General features: G+C 39.3%; 1 protein-coding gene across 4 annotated transcripts in view; it reads right to left on the bottom strand.

Moving 5' to 3' along the window:
* The window catches only part of LOC135164291 (lachesin-like), a 50815-nt gene that overhangs the window by 17249 nt on the left and 10763 nt on the right, over window positions 1-22803 (bottom strand). The window contains exons 1-3 of one of the 4 annotated variants that reach the window (XM_064124507.1): window positions 17172-17352; window positions 15141-15280; window positions 1413-1510 (exon numbers count right to left, since the gene is read on the bottom strand). In XM_064124507.1, coding sequence (XP_063980577.1) covers window positions 1413-1510; window positions 15141-15279 — 237 coding nt within the window. In that variant the 5' untranslated portion in view covers window position 15280; window positions 17172-17352. Of the gene's footprint in view, window positions 1-1412; window positions 1511-15140; window positions 15281-17171; window positions 17353-22803 lie in introns of those variants that run through there. The other 3 variants (XM_064124508.1, XM_064124509.1, XM_064124510.1) reach the window with 3 other exon arrangements.

Here is a 22803-nt window from a genome sequence, read left to right as displayed (position 1 = left end):
ATGAATTGGCGATTCTTTCAGACCATAATTCCGCGAACAACAAGTGGTAAGAGGGTTGATATAAGTTGTCTTGCTAATTATTCAATTACCCCGGGGATGAGTGGTGCGGGGGGAGGCCATAAAGAAACCTACTTTGTATAGAATTTTATCGGTTAGGGGGAACGGCTCTTGACCTTTTCGTGGTCTTGAATATAGAGTCCTTCTGTTTAATTTTACTCATCTCACTGACCGATTTTATCTTGATGTACAATTAGTTGCGAAGTGAATGCGACTTACCACATCTCTTTGAATTCGGTGAGAATGATTTCAGTGCGGAGTGATTTAATGAGAAAATGTCAAGAGACTTTTTTATATTAATTTTGTGAGCTCGAAGGAATATCTCTTGACATTTCTCATTAATTCACTCATTACAGAGATAATTTGATACTCAACGAAGACATTCATTATAAGGGACATAATAATCTTTCCTCTTTCAAGGGATAATGGTCATTATTTGCGAGACAGCCCTTCACAATTTTCAAAATTCCGTTGCGTAGGAGATACAGAGGGATACACATTGTGTCGTAAATCACGTAAAAATTACATTGTTTGACATAATTGTGATGTATCACTACATACTCGCGGAAATCACTGGTCTACGTACGAATATTTATGGAGTGTCACGTAAAAATTACGATTTCGATCCGTAGAATTTCGAATGCTCAAGAGAAAATATTTATTCCCGCTTCTGTTTTTTCCGGGTTCGCAAAAAAAATCCCGAAAGATCATTTGGCATCAATTTCAGTTTGTATAACTGTCCAGGAACCAATCAAGTCAGTTCCAGAATATTTGTCTCTTTGCATGCTAAAAATTTATTTAATCTTTCTCTCATAAAAGTGACTAGTCAACTGTCCGCGAAATCGCGTTCCCTAACAGTCTTTGGAAACTACGTCAAGCCTTCCTATAAGATACCCCGCGCTTCGAGCACTCGAGGCCTATCCCCTCACTGCACTTTTATCGCTTCCGGAACGTTTATGTTCCCGGGGCTTCTCATATGATAGTTATGGCCCGATAATTTTTCAATCGGAATAGAGTTATTATAAGGATCAAACGGTGCTAAAGGTCTACTCTGGGAAAGAGCTTTTTACCGTTTCAAAAATCAATTTTTCAATCCCATCAATCCCTCATTTTTCCCCAGAACTGCCTCTCAAAGAAAAAAAAATCTTTTTTATAAACAGAAAACTCAACTTAATGAAAATCTCTGTCTTAGTTTTCGTCCAAATAGCTTTGGAAAATATTGGGAAATTTCTCCGACCAAGTAATTGCCAGCAATTCATGAAAATTGACGGGCTCCGGTGTTTCCCTCACAGAGTCAACAATCTAGGGTTAATCTCCGTCTTCGTTAACTGCGCGATAGAAACTTCTTCACTCACCTTGTATTTCCCCAGACTCCTAATCGTGCAGGATAAAATGGCTTCACGGCCACTGGCCACCGTCACGTTTCCAATCGCCGTGGCAAAACTCGGCACATCTGTGAAACACACAGAGACTTCATCAAAATATAATTTATCTCAATAAGGATGAACTTCCTCCCTCCCCCGTAGCCGTCATGAAAACTAAAGCGAGGAAAAAAATAAAGCTGATGGATAAAAATAGTGTGAGAAGAGGGCAGTCAAGTGGATAAAGTTTCGAGTCCTCTTTTTTCATACTAAAATTTTCAAGATCGTCGAGGTTTTTTCCTCCCAAGGAGGTGGAGGGATAACCGTTCTGACACGGCGATATGATAAAAATCCTTGGGGCCGGCATCTGCTGCCGTTGCTTATTGGGGATGGTGAATACGTTGAAATAAAATGGAAAGGAGGGAGAGAAAAAGAAATTTTAAGAAATAGACGGAAGAAGTCTTTCAACTAGTTCCATTGGTAATACTTCTCTACGGGCATATTCCTGCGAAATTCAACCGTGAGATTCGAATTTACAGGTCCGGCGAAGTTGGAATGTAATAATGGAACAGTCAGTTTCTTACACAGATATGTAGTGTCTAGTTGTAGTGGAAAGACAGGACATTCTGTCAGCAAAAGTGTTGGATTTCAGTGAGGTGAGACAGAGGGACCGAGACAGAAGGGCAAAGGAGACAGTGAGAGACAAGTGCAGTGAAAAGCTGGGGTACTAGTCGACGATGGTGAGGGCAACTATATAGGCAAACCGTAATGAAATGTCCCGTCTATCCCAATAAAGAAATAAGTATCAGCGGCAAAGTGGCATGAATGTTCCACCGTGAAAGTGGAAAAAATTTATATTGCACGAGACACAATGTTGCACGGACTCTCTCTCTCTCTCTCTCTCTCTCAGGATTCGATAAGTGCACTCAATTCCCATCCGCGTAGGCATCTTACTAAATATACATATTATTATGGTATGTACAGACAGACGGACTTGAGCTCCAGAGGGAAGAACAATGTATTCGGGTCGACTCATGTTTCTTTTACGTTTATTCGTTATTTTTATGCTTCTTCTTGTTTGTTTTATTTGTCATTCTTGAGAGACATTTCACTCTACGCTTATTTCACGTTACGGTAGAAGTCAGTCGTACATTATGAAAGCATGAAAATAGTATTTTCTTGATAATGTGGGTAAAGGGAAAACTATAGCACGGAATTGTCGGGAAAAAGCTCTTAGTTTCTTATTTTCATCTTCAGGGGCTGTAGTCGTTTAATTTGCTGCGGGAGGGGGATGCTTGGAGAGATTAGTTTGAGTGGGTGTTTGAAGAGGAATCGTCGAGGACGGTTGATGGGGGATTTTAATTCCCAGGGTTTAACAATGTTTTATTCTCAAGTGCGGATACTTCTGCTTCTCGTAAATTTAATTTATGGCATGTTTTCCGGAACTGACCGAGTGAATGAATGGTTTTTCGACAAATTCATACATAATGTTAATCCGGGAGAACGTTGAAAATTCAGTTGAATTGAATTTCATTCCCTTGAATAAATATAATAAAGAGCTGGAAATTTCAGATAAATTAATTTCCAATCCATTAACTTCAGAAGTTTTCAGTTGAATTTATTAATGTCGATTCGAATCCGGCGCCTCGCTAAAAATGAAATGAAGTAATTGTATTGATAATCAAATGATTACGTTTTGATGGATAAAAAGATGGATTCCGACCAAATAATTGATTGCCTCAAATTTTGATAAACCATACAGTTATTCACTTCAAATAAATTATTTTCCCCAACGTACTTATCCATCAAATTCAATATTCGAAACATCTGCTGTTCAATTCGCATCCCTCACGCTGAAGGTAAAATTTTCTCAATGAAATTTTTTTATTACGCACTTTATGTTCCCCGGATGCAATGACTGGCATAACAAATCGTGCGGGGAACAATACTCGACATTATTTATTTATTTTCCTGGAATTTCCCGAGACAATCTGTTATTACCTAAATCCCCATCGAATCAAGCTAATATTAATTCGGCCTCGGCCCCAATACGTCCGGAATTGAAGCAATAATTTACAAACAACAGTGTATCACTTAATCGACGAATGCACTTAACAGCCATTTCATCAAAAACGTTGGAAATTCTCCCTAAATATCGTATCGAAAACCAATCGACTCCCAATATCGTCAAATTACCGTCAATTACACCACTGCAAACACCCTCTTGACACATTTCCCTTTACCAACAACAATTGCATCAATTTTCCTTCCTTAAAATGGCCCCCTGAGGCCACAAATTTCCAACAATTTTCCCAGGAAAAATTACACCCGAGTTATTAGTGGAAGCAAGAGTATCACAGGGTGGATATATCTTCCTCGAATATTACCCTGGCGTGAATATTGTTTACTCGTCGGTTATAACGCACATTCACCGGGGAGTTTTCGCGGTGGTGCGGTTATAAACTTAGCAAATATTGCTCGAGGTTGCGTCGTTGTTGCTCCAGCTGTGTAACGGAAGTAAACGATACAATGTGGAGGATACGTCAAAACTACCCCAGCCCTTTGCCCTCTTCTTCTTCTGTATTTTCATACTCACTCCGATGCCAGTGGCTACCTCAATTCAAACTTCCACGATCTTTTTTGGTGAGGTAAGGGGGAGTAAGATGAGGAAAGAGGAGAAGGGTAAGTATTATGGTAAGATATTCACTGACAGAAACAGCGAAGGAGGGCCGGAATTTTCAGCTTCCCTATATCCAGAATGTAATATGAGAAAATGCGAAGGAAAATAGCCAGGATTGCCGGGGGGAAGAGGGCGAGGGGGAGGACGAAAGGGTGGCACACAGGGCGCAGCACACACCAAGCGACTCCCGGTGAATCGGGCGGTTATAGAGGCCGCGCCTGTGCAACTCTCATACCCCTTTCTCTACATTTTTTATTTCTACATTTTTTTTTTCCTCAAGCCCACGTACCACACTATGACTTATATATATAGGTATATGAGTTTTATTTTATGGCAAAATTATTCCTGGAGAAAAATAATTCAATCTCGGCCCCGGCGGGCGCGCTTGTACGGGTTACACTAGCCAAAAATTCGGAGTTGGGGGAATTTTTCGGTGGATACACTACTTGTGTGTCCTAACCAGCACCTCTAAAAATTCTATGTACCGCGATTCGAGTGGGATAAATAACAGCAGGGGGTGACTTTTATTTCTTCAAGTGGTTTATTTTTTTTTTGGAGGGAATTCAACGGCACCGGGGAGGGGCAGATTTTATCGGGTGGAAAAAGTGTCTTCGATTGAATAAACGGATTTTCCCGATTTATCGATGAGGGGATAATATTTTGGGGGATAAATGTTCGGGGATGGTTTGAATGAGCGTTTGTCGCGTGGTGTGATGAATTTATTGGGATTTTATCGCACTGCTGGACAATTTCACAGAAACATTTGATACATTTTTTTCGTCGTTTCAGAGACATTTTCGGGTCAGTAAAATTTCGAGTAGTTTAAGCATTAAAATTTCGGAAATTAATGGGAAGTGTAAGTATCGATTGAATTATTCTCGGGAAAGAAACGGATATCGATAGGAGTGTAATCGCCAACAGTGATGATGAACGAGATGGAGACATTTGTGGGCAGAGGAGTACTCCAGGTTTTTTGTTCGGTTTTTCAACCTCAGGTTTTTTTTCCACTGCTAGTTTGTTCTTACTGCCGCTCAGAGATTAAGGTAATGTGTCATTTAAGAACCGTCAACCGCAGCCGTGCACTCACTCTAACTACCTCCCTCTCATTTCGTAATATTGGAATGAATTGTGAACACTCTGGGGGAAGAATTAATCGATCCAAGATGAATACGATGTGAATTCTCACGGGAAGTTTCCCTAGTGGAGACGCGTTGTGGAGCTCGGAGTTGAAATGATGAAAGTGAAAATAAGAAGTATTGAAAAATAATTCCAACTTTTTGCTTCTTTGTCACTTTGCAAAGTGCGGAAAAAAAAATAAATTAGATATTCTTTCAGGCGCCTGGAGCCTCCAGAGTTCACTATTGAAGATGGGGGAAAAAATAGTTCACGAAATCCAATTTATTTTGACGACTGCATTCACGGAGTAAATATAACTCGGGGGGTAAAATGAGTGCGGAAGGGAGATGAGAATAGTCCCAGTGGTGTAATTCCAACGTCTCTGTGCCATCATTTGAAGATTACAACTGCATGTAAAATGCATTTCGCAATGCCACGAGCGCCACCACCAACCACCTGCGTATCCACTAGCGCTCGGCGTTTTCAAAGTCTCATTCCTGGCACTTGTCACAGAGATACTGATGAATGTGAGCACTCGTTGCAGGGTTAAATATCATCTCTCTCCCCGGGGACGGGTGGCAAAAAGAAAGGTGTTTAATTAGAACGGTGAGACTAAAAACAAAAAGTAACTTGAAAAGTTTGAGCAACAAATTTGAATAATTAGTGAAAAAAACGAGAAATATTGTACTATTTTTCTCCCCTTTTGAAATTCTTCTGCACTTTAGACTTTTGCGTTATTACAGATGCCTTTTTCAACGGAGAGAAAAAAAAAGTTGGGAGGGAGGGCGCGAGTGGTGATTTGCATAATTGGAAGACAAAATTATGATAAAATTTTAATATTGAGAAAATACGGGCAACACCTCAAAGTCTTTCTTTGATAATGAATGGAAGTAAAAGAGATGAAAGTGAAGATTAAATTTCAATTCGTGTTTTCAAAATTAACGAGAGGCTTAATGTTATAAATGTTCGATTCATGTGGCTGTACTCCATAAACTCGGTTTGGATCGAGTGAAGCTGGCCTGGCAGTATAAAGAGATATATAATTCAGCCTTTTGGAAAGGATATGTTGGCAAACATGATACTTTTGGTCTTTGGTTTGCGTCATAAAGCCCGCGAGAGCGTTGTTGACAATTTTAAGCCAAAAGTTTGGAGATTTACATCGAGACACAGACATATTTTGTAAAAATCGTTTAATGTCTCAGAATGAGGGATCGAAAGGACCCGGGTTAAAGTAAATTCTTTTTACCAATTCACTTTATCTTAGCCCGAGTAAATTGCTGATGTAGAGTTAATATGAGTCAATTTAATTTAATTTGCTGCATTTTATTTCGATAAATTTAACGGCGCGAACTAGTTTTCACTCGTTTCACTGCGAACTCAGAGTAAAAAATTTCCCCTAAGTTTTGTACTCAGTAGGTAGTGATTTCAAGGGTTTATGGATATACATATAAAGATTCTGGCCCAATCAGCGCGGGATTATCTAACTTTTCTTCAACATCAAGGGACTCAAGGCAGTTGGGAAACCCTTGAACAGCAAAAGTAGCTGCGGTTGAAGCGTGGAAGATCTACTTGAGCAACGCCCGAGGGGATTTGGGTATTTGATTGTTTGACTATTTCCTATCCTAAGTTTATGATCTATTTTATACCTTCGAAACTTTTATGAGAAAGGCGAATAAAATGTAAAACCCAGGAAGACTTCTACCCAGAAATAAATTAATTTACCGAAATGAAAATCCCAAAGAAATAATTATTCGGTGCAGAATGTTATTTCAATAGCGCTGAATATTCATGATTCATTGAAATTCAAAATTTACAGCGTGATTTACACTAATCTGCAAAAAGATTGGGATATCCGGATTTGTGGAAGATCCCATACTTCATTCAATAACAATGCACACCAATCGATTGCTTATTCATGGTAACGGATGAGCATTGATTTATATTGAACCCAGACAAATAAAAAAGGCAGAATAGTCATGTTCACAAATGAGTGAATGCAATTTTGATCCACCAATTGACTTCCCGAACTCTTCATTGTCTTACCATTGACAATTTCAGTAGTTCCGATTTCACATTAAACATTCAGGCTCGTTATCGGATTTCCTGGGTAGGAATGACGCACTGTGTGCATGTACAGAACAAGAGGCTTTAGCATTCGAATGTCCGGGGAATCCCTTCCGTTAGTCTCTGTGGCTCGATTTACATAGTTATAATGGAATTATTCCGTCGCGCGGGATCTTTGTTCCGAGCCCTTCAATGGATCCTGGAAGTATAATCCCTCTGTATAATGTGCCCTACGAAAACTGATAGAGAAAAATCATCTCAACATTCACACTCTCGCATCAACGGCGTAGCATATTTTATCGACTGTGCAATTCCAAACTCCACTTCGCGAGTGAAAATCAATTGAATTTATTTGGATCAGTGATTATTGCTCTTGCATTTGTTTACCAAATCATCAGCTGTCGTCCGTGAATAGCGCATGGCTGTTTCCCAATTTTGATGTTTTTTATCGTTCCTGTATTTATTCACGGGAACGAGAGTGGAATAAAAGTTTACTAGTACATCACGTAAATAAATTCACTGTGGCAGGATTTCGCACATGTAATAAAAGTTATTGAACAATTTCAATCCATCGTTGAAACCATGAGTCAACTCGTATTGCACACCATTGAGAGTGAAATGAGATTTTTTTTTACGATGAAATATTGAAAAAGATAGGTCATATGTGTACATGTTGTGGAAATGAGGGTTTTGATGCATAATAAAAATTACCGGCTATCAGTAATGTGTGTTCGTCCAGTTTAATTTGAAAATTTGATACCCCTGAATTGCATCATTTGTTGCAAAGTATTGATAATTTAACATGAATAATTTTAACCCCCTCTAGTGCAAGATTCCATGATATTCATCTCCCTTCATGTAATTTTCATGAAATTCTTTTGAAATACTCCTATTCCAGTAGAAATGACACTTTACAGTGTGATAAACTTTCTGGAATAAAAGAGGAAAATCTATCCTTTGTTCTACATTTCTTACTCGTTCCCAGATTAAAAACTGCACGAAAAACGTGTTTCACTGCACTTTTGCCATTTTTTACAATTTTTTCTCGTTTCGTGTAGAAACGCATTATTTTTTTTCTTCAGATGAAGAGCTCTCTCGTTGGAGAAAAAACCCCGATCACTCTACCATTAAGTGAAATACTCACTGATTCATGAAGAAATCGGAGATGAATCAAGAAAGTAAACAGTATCGCAGAATAGGAAAGAGAAATATTTGAAATGCAGATTTACATTTCTCAATTAAATTGTACCCTTGAACGACGCTCGAGTTATGCAGAATATTGTTCGGCCATTGTAATAAAACTATTTCAATATGAATGGGGTAAATCCTTTCGTTCTCAGCAAAGTTCATTCCATTCTCTATCTAGAATTCCTGCATAACAACATTAATTTTAATGCCAGAATAATGATTATCAAACAAAATAAAATAAACCGATGTATGAGCCAGTATTCTCGCTAAGCTTTAAAAAACAAAAAAAGCAAAAATATCAGAATTGGAGGTACAATGCAGGAAAATGAACAGATACCCGAAATTTGATTATATAAATATAAATAGTAGTGAAACGAGATTCAACGGACGGTTTTATTATTCACAATGAATTCAAAGGGGTTTGTTTTCCTTTCAGTTTGATTTTCAGTTTATTAATTGAAAAAATGATACTGACGATAAATATTCAATAATCGACGGGAGAATGGACAAATTCATAAAAACATGAATTTCGAGGCAGTCAAACAAAATGGAGTCAATTTTCCATAGACCATACATTGATTTGCGTTCGCAAATACATTTGCACTCAGAGAATCGAGTGACGCGAGTGAAGGGAACCAAATTTAAGTATAAAAATTGATTTAGTTGAGTAGCTTATGAAGCTTTAATTCCCATTTAATATTCTGTGGTTGTGCGAAGCTTATGGACACCGTTGGTGACGCCGTGAGCACCGCATCGCATAGCAAAACATTAACTAATGATCTCGGAAAATTCAGCAATCAATTTCGGAGAATTGTGACATTTTGTCTGAGCGCCACGGACAGTTTTAAGGTTTATGGGAAAATTCGGTTACTGATCATGAAAATTCTATGTTAAAAAAAAGTATTGAGTCATAAAAACATCAGTTTACTAAAATTCAAACGGGCCAACCCTAAATTTTCCACAGTCGAATCGACACACCGAAAAAGTTTCCAACACCCGAGGGACGTGGATATATAACATGAAAGAAGAGTGTGGTCCTCGGGATTGTGGAGGGGGAAACGAAGGGGGTGGTAGTCCACAAGCTGTTACCCAGACGCTGCAATAATACCATTTTCACGAACGAACGGATTCGAACTTTAATTAATCGGATTCCCTGAGACGAAGGCTCAGATTTGATCGGTAAATTAGTAAGATTACTTCACCACAACATTTGTATTCTCCTCACGTTCAACGTCTAACTTCAGGGTCGTACGGACTTTAGGGCTGTAGTCAAGTTAAAAAGTACATGGAAATGCTGTAAATAGAAATAATATTTCTGAAACGTGGTCTCAAGGATTTTAACGAGAACTCAACGAAATATGAAAATGAGAGGGGGGAACTGAGAGCGAGTAAATGGTTGAAGACATTTAAGTTAACGAGGCAAATTATACACATTTTGATGAACATTAACTTCAATTAATATTACGAATTCGTTGTAATGAAACAAAGCAGATAGAATGAACCTTGAGTCGAAAATTTAAGAGATATAGAGATGGAAAGGTAATTATGAGGGTACCACAGTGAAGGGAAAATTCTGCGAAAATTTATTCTCCTTGTGATGCATACTGCATTGTGTCATTTATTCAACCTCATCTCTGGTTGGATATATGATGGGATTTCATCATATATAAAATGAGGGAATAATATTCCAATGATATGAAGATTTTTTTAGCAGCAATGAATATTTTTTGTTCTACGGATGAACTTGATTTAAAAAATTGTCGAAAAATTATTTTCATCATCTCAATATTATTTTTTTTTTGTGGAAAATTGGTCATTTCTCTGGGTGTAGTAGTCTGATAGTATAATATTATGAAATATAATTAATTCCGTGCCCCGAAGATAGAAAATAATCTCCAACGTGGAAATGCGAATTATTGCAGCATAGTACCTAGCAGATAGTGCGTGGTGATAACTCTGGATACGGATAGTAAATTTTCCCCCTGACGTTACAGTAATTTGCGCGCAGATATCACCGAAAACCGTTCCCACACACACAAAAATTTTCATCCCTGTAGCTTTTCAACTCGCACAGATAATTTTTACCAAACTTTTTCCCCCAGAGTATCCGGACAGTGGGCACCACTAAGACGATGAAAAAAAGGATAATTAAAAAATACACGGTTGAGAGTGGAAAGAACACTTGAAGCGTAAAAGCTTCCATCCCTCCGAAAAAAACTTCCCAATCCTGAGAACAAACTTACCGCGCGTCTGACCCATTTTCCCTCTATCAATTGCAAACAAATTACGATTACCTCTACTTCTACACCACGAGCCTCGCAAGGCATTCCACTCACTTTTCTCTCACTAATTCTCCAACGACAAAAAAATGAAAATAAATGACGTAAACTTGCGGAAATAATTCAAAAAGTCATTTTAAAAAAATACTGAAACAAAAATTATGAATAATAGGAATGCACCGAGAAGATGGGTGAGGGGAGGAGGGAATTTAAAAAAAACACATGGTCTTCTCAGCGCCCAAGTTAACGATAGTGGAAGTGTAAGTGGTAAACTTGTAAGTGGCGAAATAAAGTTGGGTCCCCGTGGCTGTGACAGTTTAATTAATATCTTTCATCCTCAAAGGAAAAACTTGGTAAACTCCCTCGACGCGTCTGAACCACTTCAAGTTACCCCTTCCCCCCCATATATTTTTTTTCCATCTCACCCTCCCCTCGGAGCCGTCTTTCCTCATTGCGCATCAACCCCCGTTGGTATTCGCCGGCTGGTAGAGGTACTCAGTCAACTAACTCATTGCAAATGATTCGATCCCACAACCCTTTACGTTTTACCCACATCGTCCACCCTCGTTAGTGCTTCCCCGTCTGATTCCACCTCTTCATTCTCAAATTTTTTTTTTCAACGCAGCGGCACAAATCTCTCGCTATTTCGAGATAAAAAATCATGTAATGAGGTGGTATATTGCATCATTACTCGACTTTGTGCCTGGTGACACGAGCCAGCGGAAGCGGATCTACCTCCGGCTTACATCCCTTTCTATTTCTTTCTCAGTCGAGCTGTTGGTGCATCTAGGGATGCCAAAAAGAGACACCTCCAGCCGGCAATTTCCCAGGGCCGTTAATACCCGGACTATTTCCTTCAACTCTTGGGAGACGCTGCCAGCTACCGTTGGCCCATCCGTCTCTGTCCACCTGACGATTTTCCCTTTCTCACGTTGGCTTGCAAGGGAGAATCCATTCGTATATTTTATCCAATTAGGGGAAAAATTGAATGACAGTGTTAGGATATTACACGGAGAGATAAGTTGGATGCCAACTGCAGGTGAATGAAGAATACTTTTTGCGGAGGCTATCTCAGAATTTGTTCGATAAAGAAACCCAGGGATCCGTGAAAATTAGCGACGCGGTCTTGAAAATAATTGATAATGCCGGTAGCGTTGAGACAGAACTGGAATGTTGAGGACAGTTTAATAATAATGTTCAGGGAAGTGATGTTTATTACGATATTGTCCGCAGAGGGTAGTGGAATGCACCGGCAGAATTTTTTTTCGTAGGAATCTTACTGTTCCATGAAATTGTCTCATGGCCAGTGGTTTCCTCAGTTCTATCTCCAAATTCAGTAAAGATTAATATAAAAATCGTGGAAAGTAATAAAAAAAATAGAGCCATTTTTCTAAACTTTGGATCCGCGTGAAATTAATCACAATAAGTTTGAAAATTAAAGCCATCAGTGACAATTCAATGATTGCGGAACATGGAAAACACAATAGTGATGCATTTGCGAAGGTAATGAGCCATTCCGCCAACAGTTTGGTATTAAATTTTATTCAATTTAGCCGCGGTGGGAATCGGTACTGAGATTTTCAAGAGAGTCGTAATTTTTATTGTTGATATTCTGATGAAATTGGAAATCATTACGAAGTATTGCCATTGGCATTAATCACGAGTTTGAATTATTATTTTGCTGAGGGTACAGTACTGCGAAATAACTCGACCACATGATTTTTATGGAAAAGTCGAATTGTATTTCCTTTTTTATCGGCAAATTAGCTGAGTTCCACTATCACAGAATCAAGAAAGACTTTCGTATTCATGATAAAAACACTCATAAATATTCAACGAAAACTGGAAAAATTATGGATGCTCTAAAGATATACAATATCGACTCATCTTCATCCAGATGTTGCGACTTCACGCCACCACATCCGTGTTGAAATCGCCAATTATCCTCCGTCCTCTAATCTCCCAGGTCACCAAAAGCATGGATAATACCTCATTCCCCCAAAGAGCCCCTTTCTCAAATTTATTTAGCAAATCCCGAAAAACCCACCCACAATTCTACATTTAAATCGCAACACTAAAAACTCTCCCACGTTAATTATAAAACAAAGATGTCTCTAAAGAACTATTTTACAATTTAAATCATCGAAGCGAATTCATCTTTGTTTTTATACATTGAAAGGCGTTGTTTGGAAAATATAAAAATTCTCTGCACTTTCATGCTGTGAGATAACCATTTTATAAACACAAATAACATTTCTCACTGTTCTATAAACGGACACATCTAAACAATAACAGTCTATTCTTGTTTCTTCGGGGAATCCGTGAAACTTTCCGCAATATCACGAAATGGGGAAAAGACCTCCATTTGTGTAAAAAAATTTCACATAAGTAGTCGACGAAAGCCGTAAAATATATGGATGCTTTAAAGATATATCACATGATCTCATCTCTCTCTCAAATTTTCCTGCCTCGCACCAACACATTGCCGTTGAAATCACCAATTATCCTCAATCTCGCAACCTCCGAGATCATCAAAAATACTGAATAGCTCATTCCCCCAAAACCTTCGCTTCCACAGATTCACTTAGCGAGCACGAAAACCCGTGTTTTTTTTCTATTTTTCAACCGCAATATAAAGTCAATCATTTCACTCATTAAATAAAATTTTGCCGAGCGAAATTTCCGCTGAATTTCACCTGACGATTTCAACTTTGGAATTTTTGAAAAAAATATCTCGAAACATGTCAATGAAAATTATGAATTTCCCAGCAATTCCATGCCACAGAGTGGCAGCTTTATAAACTCCTCAACCAATAAAAGTCCCCACTCTTCCATAAACCCACGCATCTAAGCAATAACATTCAGGATCTACCCCCATTTCGTCGGCAAATTAGCGGAACTTTACTGCAATATCGCAGAATCGTGAAAAGACTTCCGCCTTTACAAAAAAAAAACCCGCACAAGTATTCGACGAAAACCGTAAAATTTATGGATGCGCTAAAGATATACAATATCGACTCGCCCCCCCCTCTCCCAGGTTTTGCTACTTCAGACCGACACATCCGCGTTTAACTCACCCATCATCTTCCATCCCTCAACCCCGGAGATCACCAAAAACATTGATAATAGCCCGCTCCCTCATAAATCTTCACTCGTTCAGATTCACTGAGTGAGCCAATCCTTTCAAATATATCTCAAAACTTCTTAACTCATCCAACCAACCCCTGAATTCCCTCCTTCAACTCCCCCGAATTTCCAATGCACCCAGCATAATATTAAAATAATGAACTCTCTAGGAAACAACCGATAAATCGAAGCCCTTTAATCCAGTGGAAAAATAAATTTCCGCGTAGTGGACGTTGGGCGGATGAATATCGAATGGCTTAAGCCAACCTCTTTTGCCCAGCCTCCCTCCGCCTCTACAATAGAGAGTTTGGCTATTAAATAGCTATTAGCCCGATTAAAATATTCGATAACTGCCTTTTCACACTTCACCGTGAATGGCCCACACGCTCAGAGCTCCGAAGTTCATGTAAAATCGAAAATCCAATAAATAATTATTTCCGATTATTCCAAACCACACTGGTGGTGGCTCTGGAGTTTACGCTATATTTTTCATTCTCATATGCAACATTGTATCACCGAGAATGACGGGAAGGGTTGAAGGGACGCTGGTGGGGAAAGGGGCGGGGGGGAGGGCTAACAAGGGGGAGCAATGGTCTCCAATGGACAGCACTAAAAGTTCAATGGGCGATGAATCACATCACAGGTTTGAATCGTTTCTCTCTTTCTCACACCAACTCTTGCCAATCTGTGTGTTTAAATGCCCCATCCCTTTGCAAAACACATGCAGCCGAAAACACTGCAAATGGTTTGAATCGATTTGGTGCTTTAAATTAAACGCCCCCTTGAATGGACAAAAGTATTCGCACAGTAAACTCATTTCATTTTACTTGTAAAATTAAATTGAACTAATTGAAACACAGCAAATATGGGTGCGCCCATATGGAGAGGGCCTTTGTTGAATGATTTTCGAGTGATTGGTGGTTACGAAAAGGGTAGAAGTAATGAGGAATTACTGGTATTGGATTTTGCGGACATTCTTCCACCGAAGTGTTGGAAAGAAATTGCTATTCCAGGGACAGGCTAATAGCAATTTTTAAAAGTGTCACTTCAAAAGGAATAAAATGATGCACTTTGGCAAATCATCCAAAACTGATTTTCGCTGTGAGTTGTTATCGTGGGATTAAATGCTCCAGATTCATCTAAATATATACCCCTAATCGCTTCAGTGATCCCCCTTCATACAGATGCATGCATATAAACTAGCCAAATTGTCATATGTACGATCCAACGTGAAATTGAACAATATAAGTGATAAAATGGTGCGCGTACTATTGTCGAGTAAAGTTGCGGTGTTTTGCTCCGACGAAAAGTCCTGGTGGTGAACGATGTCGCTCGTAATTGCCGCACCGACATTGCTACAGTAGTCCTCGAGAAGTATGCAGCACAGTAATAGCCGTGCCACCCTCATTCTGTAAAAAAAAATAAGAGAGAAATGTAACAAGGGAGATGAGAGAACAAAAATAAGACAAATTGAATGAAAGACGGGTCGGGACAAAGGGCTTTTAATGTTTTAACCTCAACTGGAAGGATAAATAAACGTTTAAGGGGTGGAAAGATTCGGAATAGAAAAAAGTAGATAAAATTAATCTGGAGAAATTTTGCGAGCATTAAGGGACACATCAATGCGAAGCTCATTTTACAGTCGGAAGCCGGGGGAATATAAAACTTTGAGATGTGTTGGTGCATTTTCGCAGTAAAAGGGGAGATGACGGGTGGAAAGGTGCCTCTTGACTCAAATGTCTAATGCGGAAAATTAAATGAAATGCGTATCGTTGGCAGGATGTATATAACTTCCCTCTTAATTTGAGTTATTAATTTTGTCTGAGAATTTCCTCTCTCTGATGTTCCAATTATTCCATTGACTTTTACTATCGTAACGCCACCTTTAATACTGGATCATTTTAAAATTACACAAGTTTAATGAAGGATTAGATTGTATTATATTGTCAATGAACTAGGGGGCAATTCACTTATCGGCATTATTGAAATAGAGAGGTTATCGTGCTGGCAATGTATGGAACACAAGATGGAATCTTTTTGTTAAGCCGTGAAATCGATTTATTCGGGTATTTTTATACCCCATACGTCGCCCCTTTGTTCGGGGTAAAATTCAAATTTGAATTTAACCTTTTATCCACAATATTCTGTGTCAAACGAAATTTTATACGAAACTTGTTGGAAATCATGTGAAAAGGGCCTCCTGTTACGAATTTTTATAAAGGTTTTTTTTTTCCCGGATGCAACAATGTAATGGACCACCAGTACCGATCAAAAGTTTACAGTATCATTTTTTTCCCTCTGACGTAAGCCGTAACGGAAATAAAAAATCACTTCGCTCTGGGGCGAACATCCCCATCAAGGTAAGACAGCTATCAATTGTGTCCCTTTGATGAAACAAACGCTTTCTCTTCATTTTTACATTTTTAATCTTGAAATGCCGTAATTTTGGAACTTCCCTCACAGCCGAGAAAAAAATGATCTAAAACCGTCTCTTAGACGATTCCATGATGAATTACAGTAGGCGCTTTAATGCACTCCCTTTGTGCCGCACACGAAGTGACTTTTTCCTCCGAACTTTCTTGATGAGTTTTTCCGTTGAAAAAGAAAGTCGGGAAATAGTTTAGAAAAGTTCGATCAACTCCAGTAACCGAATGATCCAACACGAACACCTCCCCCAGGACATGCCGAATATATTCGCCGATGCATAAATCATATCCACGACAATACTTCCCAATTTTTTTTTTTTATCACATGGATCATACACAATAAACCCTCAAGAACGATGAAGTGCAGCCAAACATTCTCATTCTCCCAGCGACTGAGGGATAATATCCTCTTCGCGAATTTTTTCTCTCCCTATTTTACTTTTTCTCTCCCTTCGTTCACGGCGAAAGGAACTGGAAAAACCCATTGGAATCGGCAATCGGGTACGAGGGTGAGTTTTATCGGCTTGGTCGTGCGCGGCACTTCACTCTCTCGTTGTCATATACATACTGCGAGTAAAAAAATGTGAATATCCCCTCTCACGGGCGCATCTCTGGTCGGGTACCGATAAGTACAGAGGTGAAAAAAAAAATCTTCAACGGGAAAAAAATAATCCCCACTCGGGAGCGCCTTTATTACGCTTTTTCACCAACACACTAATCGGATATAAATGAATCAATTCATGTCTCCAGACATTGAAAATAATCAGCCCCTTGTTTATGGCGGTTAAATCCCCCGCGTGTCAACGTTGGTAAATTTTTAATTCCAGTTAAATTAACATCTAAAAATAGAAGTGACATCTCCACCGACGTTTACCTCGTGAAAAAAGTGTAGCATTATAGTTGACTGACACCGTCCGAGTGTGTCATAAATGACGCGGTTTTTATCTGATAACTGAACTGTAACTTGTCTCACAGATTGACCGGTCTCGTGGGTAACTGACTCAACGAAATGAGAATGAAGCCTCTCCCTTCGGATGATAGACGCATCCCCGGGCGTCGAGACGCGTGTACTGATGTGTCAGAGGCTCTCGGCGCGACGAGAGACGCTCCATTGAGAGTCAGTTCTCCCCCAACAGCTATCGCGCAGGTCAACACAAAACAACTCATTGGAATGGCAAAGGGGGCATTACTATTAATTACTCACAGCCAAATAATCGCTCAACTAATTTCACATTTATATCAATTTATTTTCCACTTGATTTTACAACTTGCCAGTCTGGTCTGTCCCATTTGACCGTCCAAAAACTGTGGGATATTTCATCGAGTGACAATGACATTTTGGGAAAGGCTCAACACGGACTCGGTATAAAGTACTTTCCCCCAGTGTCCAAAAAGTCACTTGCATTTACGTTGTAACCAGCTGTCAACGGTCACTTGATATATCGACAAGGCGTTTCACAGCTACAAAATGATTTTAAAACGTATCGACCTATTTTTACTAACCCCCACTGCACGCGACCACTGCTGTATATCTTTTGCAGGGCCATCCGCACACGATATGTATTTTTTTTTCTGTTTAGGTTGTTTCAACGACGAAGCGTTACACAGCACAGAGTTGGATCGTGTGTTGGTACGGTGAAAACTATTTTTTTCCACTAGTTTTCTGGTGCCTCTTATAATGAGAATACATTGATCGATATACCGATATCAGAATATTGAACACGATGCCTGTGCCGGGCGGGAGCATGTAAATTTTTCATTTCACTGGAGTTTTGTTTTTTTTAGGGGCAATTTTTTTTAATTCTCGGGGAGCTTCCAACAAATTGTGCGAGTGTCCACTACAGGGGAGATGGATGTAAATGTGTATTTTTGCAGGGATGGGGTGGATAGAGCGAGTGTCTGGTGCATATTCGGTATTTTGAAATTATCTTTGTTGAGGCGCGGTTGGAGGGCTGTTTATTGGGAGACGGTGTGCATGGGTGGGTTCGTTAATGAGTTGTGGGGTGAGATGTTATGGTTGTCTTTATGACGGTGCACTTGGGGAATTTTAAATAGGAGAGAATTTTCTTAGATAAAAAATCTCACGTTCCTTTCAAGAGTTTGTTTTAATCGAATTAGCTAGTTATTTCGGGGCACAATAGCAAATGACAATGGACATTCCGAAGATAGAGGCAGATTTCTACCAGCGACCGTTTCAAGTTGGACCAGTGATATCTCCACGGTTGAACTGACTTTCAGATGTTGGAGGTAAGTGCTCTTTTTCAAACAGGGGATGTTGCGGGACGGCGAGGGGAGGATAAACAGTGGGACTTCCCTGGGGTTGAGTGCAGGAAGCGGAGGAGAGAGTTGCCGAGTGATTTCTATGGATTGAGGGTGGAGAAATCAAAAGATCGTTAATGGAGATAGTGTTATTGAAACATTTGTTTCGTCATTTGCACCTGAATCGGGTCATTCATCTTGTATGAGCATGAATGATGCAGCTACTGTTATCGGATGCACACGAATAGAAGAATTTGGTTGATGTTAACGAGGTAAGGATAACAGTTATGAAAGTTTTAGCTTGAGAGCTGGACAAAATTACATTCAATCGGTTGTAGAAAAGTTAATTTTCTTAAGCTACAATTTCTCGGGATCTCTGGTGACATTTCCTGGGGATTTGATGCTGAATAAACTCGTCTATGAAGACTCATGGCAGGTGAGAAATTAGGATCGTCGTAGTCACTCTCAGGGAGTGTAATTAGTAAAGTTATAGCAGAGTTATATCTCAAGAGTTCATCCTCGATAACACTTAACCATCGGGAGTTTGATGGGGGCACTTTCACATTCCTAGAGATGAGACATCAAATCACAACCATGCAATCTGCTATTTTCATAACCTTGGCATCGTCAACAAGCCCGTCAACAGTCTGCTTGTGGTACGGGAAAATACAAACTCCACAATCGCGTATTCCACTGGGGTGCGATTGATGGCGCCCCGATAAATTTGATTGCAACTCAGATATCATCGGGCGTATGAAAACACTGGATTGCTTTTGTAGATAGACTGATCTGTTTCCTTGAACACGGAAAAAAATAGCTTTTCATTTCCGGAGCGACGTGGGAAGAAATTCCCATAAAAATATACTGAGGGGTCGTTGCAAAAATTACTAAATCTCCGGGGAATGCTGGGACTTTTCGTAATGTATGGCAGATAGTCAAGCGACTCTGCTATTCGATGGAAGAGTAAGTTTGAGCCCCTGGGCCTGAAGTTTGAAGACTGTTCGTGCATCGGATAATAACCCGATGCATTCAACTTTATACTGCGACACATAAAAGGTGTATACTACACTGGAAGAAAATTAGTTCTCCCAAAATACTATATTGGATGAAAGTATGAAATATTCTCATGAGATAGTCACACAGCCTGGATTAGCATACGTATTTTATCTATTTAATTTTTTAACCGTTCTATCACAACACTAATTAATTATTTCACTGAATCGATGTTATGAAAAATATCAACCTGGAGTTTCGGTCGGGAAGGATATCACTCCTCAGGGGAGCCCACAGGAGGCGACAGAATAAATTATCTGGTCACGTTGAATTGATGTTCGTGGTTGTGGAGGCGGGACAAAAAGGCGAAAGAGACCTAACGAATGCGCGATCAGGTCTAGAATCCAAGCGGGGCACCGGATCAATTTTCCAGCGAGTGTCATAATTTTTCACGCATTTTTCGGAACCATTGATTTTTAATAATTGATGCGGTGGCCCTGACTTTTCAGATCACCTGAACCCTGTCTAGAATGCGAGCGGTAATTTTTCTCACACTTTTCCCTACCCGGAAAGAACGTATTGACGGAAGAAGAATATTCTTTTCCCCAAACCGAATAAATTCCCTGATACCTATTCCGCTATACCAATGACCCAGTATTTGCAAAGTGAATTCACTCTTTCTCGTAAGACTGTTATTTGTACCGCGGAAATTATAAAAGTTTATTTGAAAAAATAATACTCAGTAACATTCACTGCCGTCCCATAATTCTCTTCAAAACTAACGTATTTACCCGAAAGACATAAATTTCTTGCGAGAACATTTATTACCGCGGAAATTATCATGTCTTGGTGGAAACTCTCGTCAATGTCTGTAACAAAATTGATTTAATATAACGCAAAATCGTTCTGGGCAGCATAATATTTCGGTTGACATAATTTTTCTCTCATTGTCAGTCTGAACTCCAGATTTACGCACTCGTTAAAGTTTACACTCGCCAATCCCCAAAAGCGTAAGACAGATAACGACAACAATTGTCGATAGATTATTTCGAGAGTCGGAGGAAAGGTAGTATGGAAATCCAGCGATCACAGGTATTTCCCCTGGAGTTTGTGTGAAATTATCCAATAATTTTCATTATCACGAAAATTTTTAATTTGATTTAGTTCACTCTATTTTATTTTTTATTAGTGTACAGGGAACAGAGAAGGAATGATCAGTATATTTTTCAAGCAATATCCTGCGTAAATATGATGATGGTTTTTCCAAAACTCTCAAGCTTTTCACCAGATATTCGACTATCCATTAGACTCCCAAATAATTAATGGGAGGAAGCGAAATATTACCTACCGCACCACAAGGAAAACGAGGTAATTTATCTGGCGAAACGCTCAGCTCATACGTAACTCCGACTAAATACCCGCGATCTCAGGCTTTCCCCACCTCCCCTTTTTTCATGTGAACACTGCGAATCAGCGACACGTCCCCGAAAAACAAAATTTTGCTCTGTGTTGACACTCTGACATATTCATAAAATACTGAAACACAAACCAAGTCCATTCGCCTAGCTTAACAGCCTCACGACCGATAATCCTGAGTGACTCGTACTGCACTCGCTGAACGTGTCATCCCCACGTCTAGGTCATGTCACTCGTTGAAAGTGGAGGTATGATCCGAGCGTGTGAAGGCTGCGTGTGGACTCACAAGTAGCTCCAGAAATTGATTCCTTTTTGTTGACTAACGAACTTAAAATGCAGCAGGAAGGAAAATCATTGTGCACGTAAATCAAATCTACTGTCATTCGATGACATCAGTCGACAATGTGCGACTGATTGCAATCATAATGTTGCCGTAGAAAATTGTGACGGACCTCAAAGAGGGATAGGAGCAACTCCACTAATGTATGAAATTATAATTCAACTGGAAGAAGCAATTAATCGATTAATTTACGGGGAAATTGATGAATAGGTGATATAGCTTCCGGTCCACATGGAACCATTTTCGAGCGAACACTCAAAATTTTACCGTAACAGTACTCGTACTGGAGTTTTTATAAAAAAATTCTCTCTGCACATTTTAGTATGTCATTTAACCCGAGAACACTGTTAATGAGTGGTATGAAAAACCAGCAGAAACTCGGACAGAAATGGAATTGAATATTTGAACTTTCAGGTTACAGATACAAGTGAACAACGAATCATAAAACAGAGTTTGATAAATCTGTTGAACTTGCTATTTGTTTCAGTTTTTATCTCCCTCTTTTTATGGAATATTTCGGACAGAGTCCATTCCTAGGGTAATCGATCCTGGAGACGTGCTATGGCTCTATCGACAATGCAGTTGTAGTAATGCTATCGAAATATCATATACACCTTTTACCGAATATCTGACTTATATGTATTTCATAAAATACGTGACTACGCGTATTTTTCCGAGCTTATCTTGTGCCCCCACACGTGTTACTCGGACAGTATACACACAACATTGCAACAATTTTCCATCTCCCTTTTCCGGCTGTTTGAAAAAAAATATATATATCTCTGGGGAATGTCCAAGGATTGGTATGCAGGTATGGACTTTGTGATGCGAACGAATGGGGCGAATATTTCTCAAGTTACTTTGGAAAAAATCACGCGAGTGATGATCGAGATTAGCAATCTTTTTTTTTTCCACGGAAAGAATGAAAAGGAGAAGATGAAATATTGTTTATCGCCTGACTGGTGAAACAATCAGTCACTCTCATCGTCGGCAAGTCAACGGCGCGTAGCGTGTTGTGTATCCAGTTTTAGCTATATGAAATCTTGAGGGGCGATTTATTATTTCAGTCGCGAGATTCTGTCCTATCAGAGAAATCGAGGATCACCGTATCAAGGGCAGGAAAATCAGGTTTTTCTCAAGAGGTGGGAGAATATGTTAATTTTTGGACGTTAATGGTCCATTTCTGTCAATAAGTGATGAATCGTGGATTGGTTTCTTCAGATGAGAAATACGGAGATGAATGATCATATGGCAGCCGTCATCTTTCATTTCTCAGCACTTCATGGGGATGTATTAATAATGAAACTAATGACTAATTTAGATAAGATGGATTGCGTTGGAAAATCGAGAAGATATTGAACGAAAAATCGAATATATTCTCATGAGAGAATTTTCTTTACACGAAGAGAAAAGTCGGAGGAAGATATGGGTAAAATACAAAGTCACGACTGCGGAAGGAGAAATTATTATATCAGTACGAGAGTGAATATTAAAAACC

Source organism: Diachasmimorpha longicaudata, chromosome 7, assembly GCF_034640455.1.
Source record: "Diachasmimorpha longicaudata isolate KC_UGA_2023 chromosome 7, iyDiaLong2, whole genome shotgun sequence".
NCBI classification, from domain to species: domain Eukaryota; kingdom Metazoa; phylum Arthropoda; class Insecta; order Hymenoptera; family Braconidae; genus Diachasmimorpha; species Diachasmimorpha longicaudata.
This window is presented reverse-complemented; position numbering and strand designations above follow the sequence as displayed.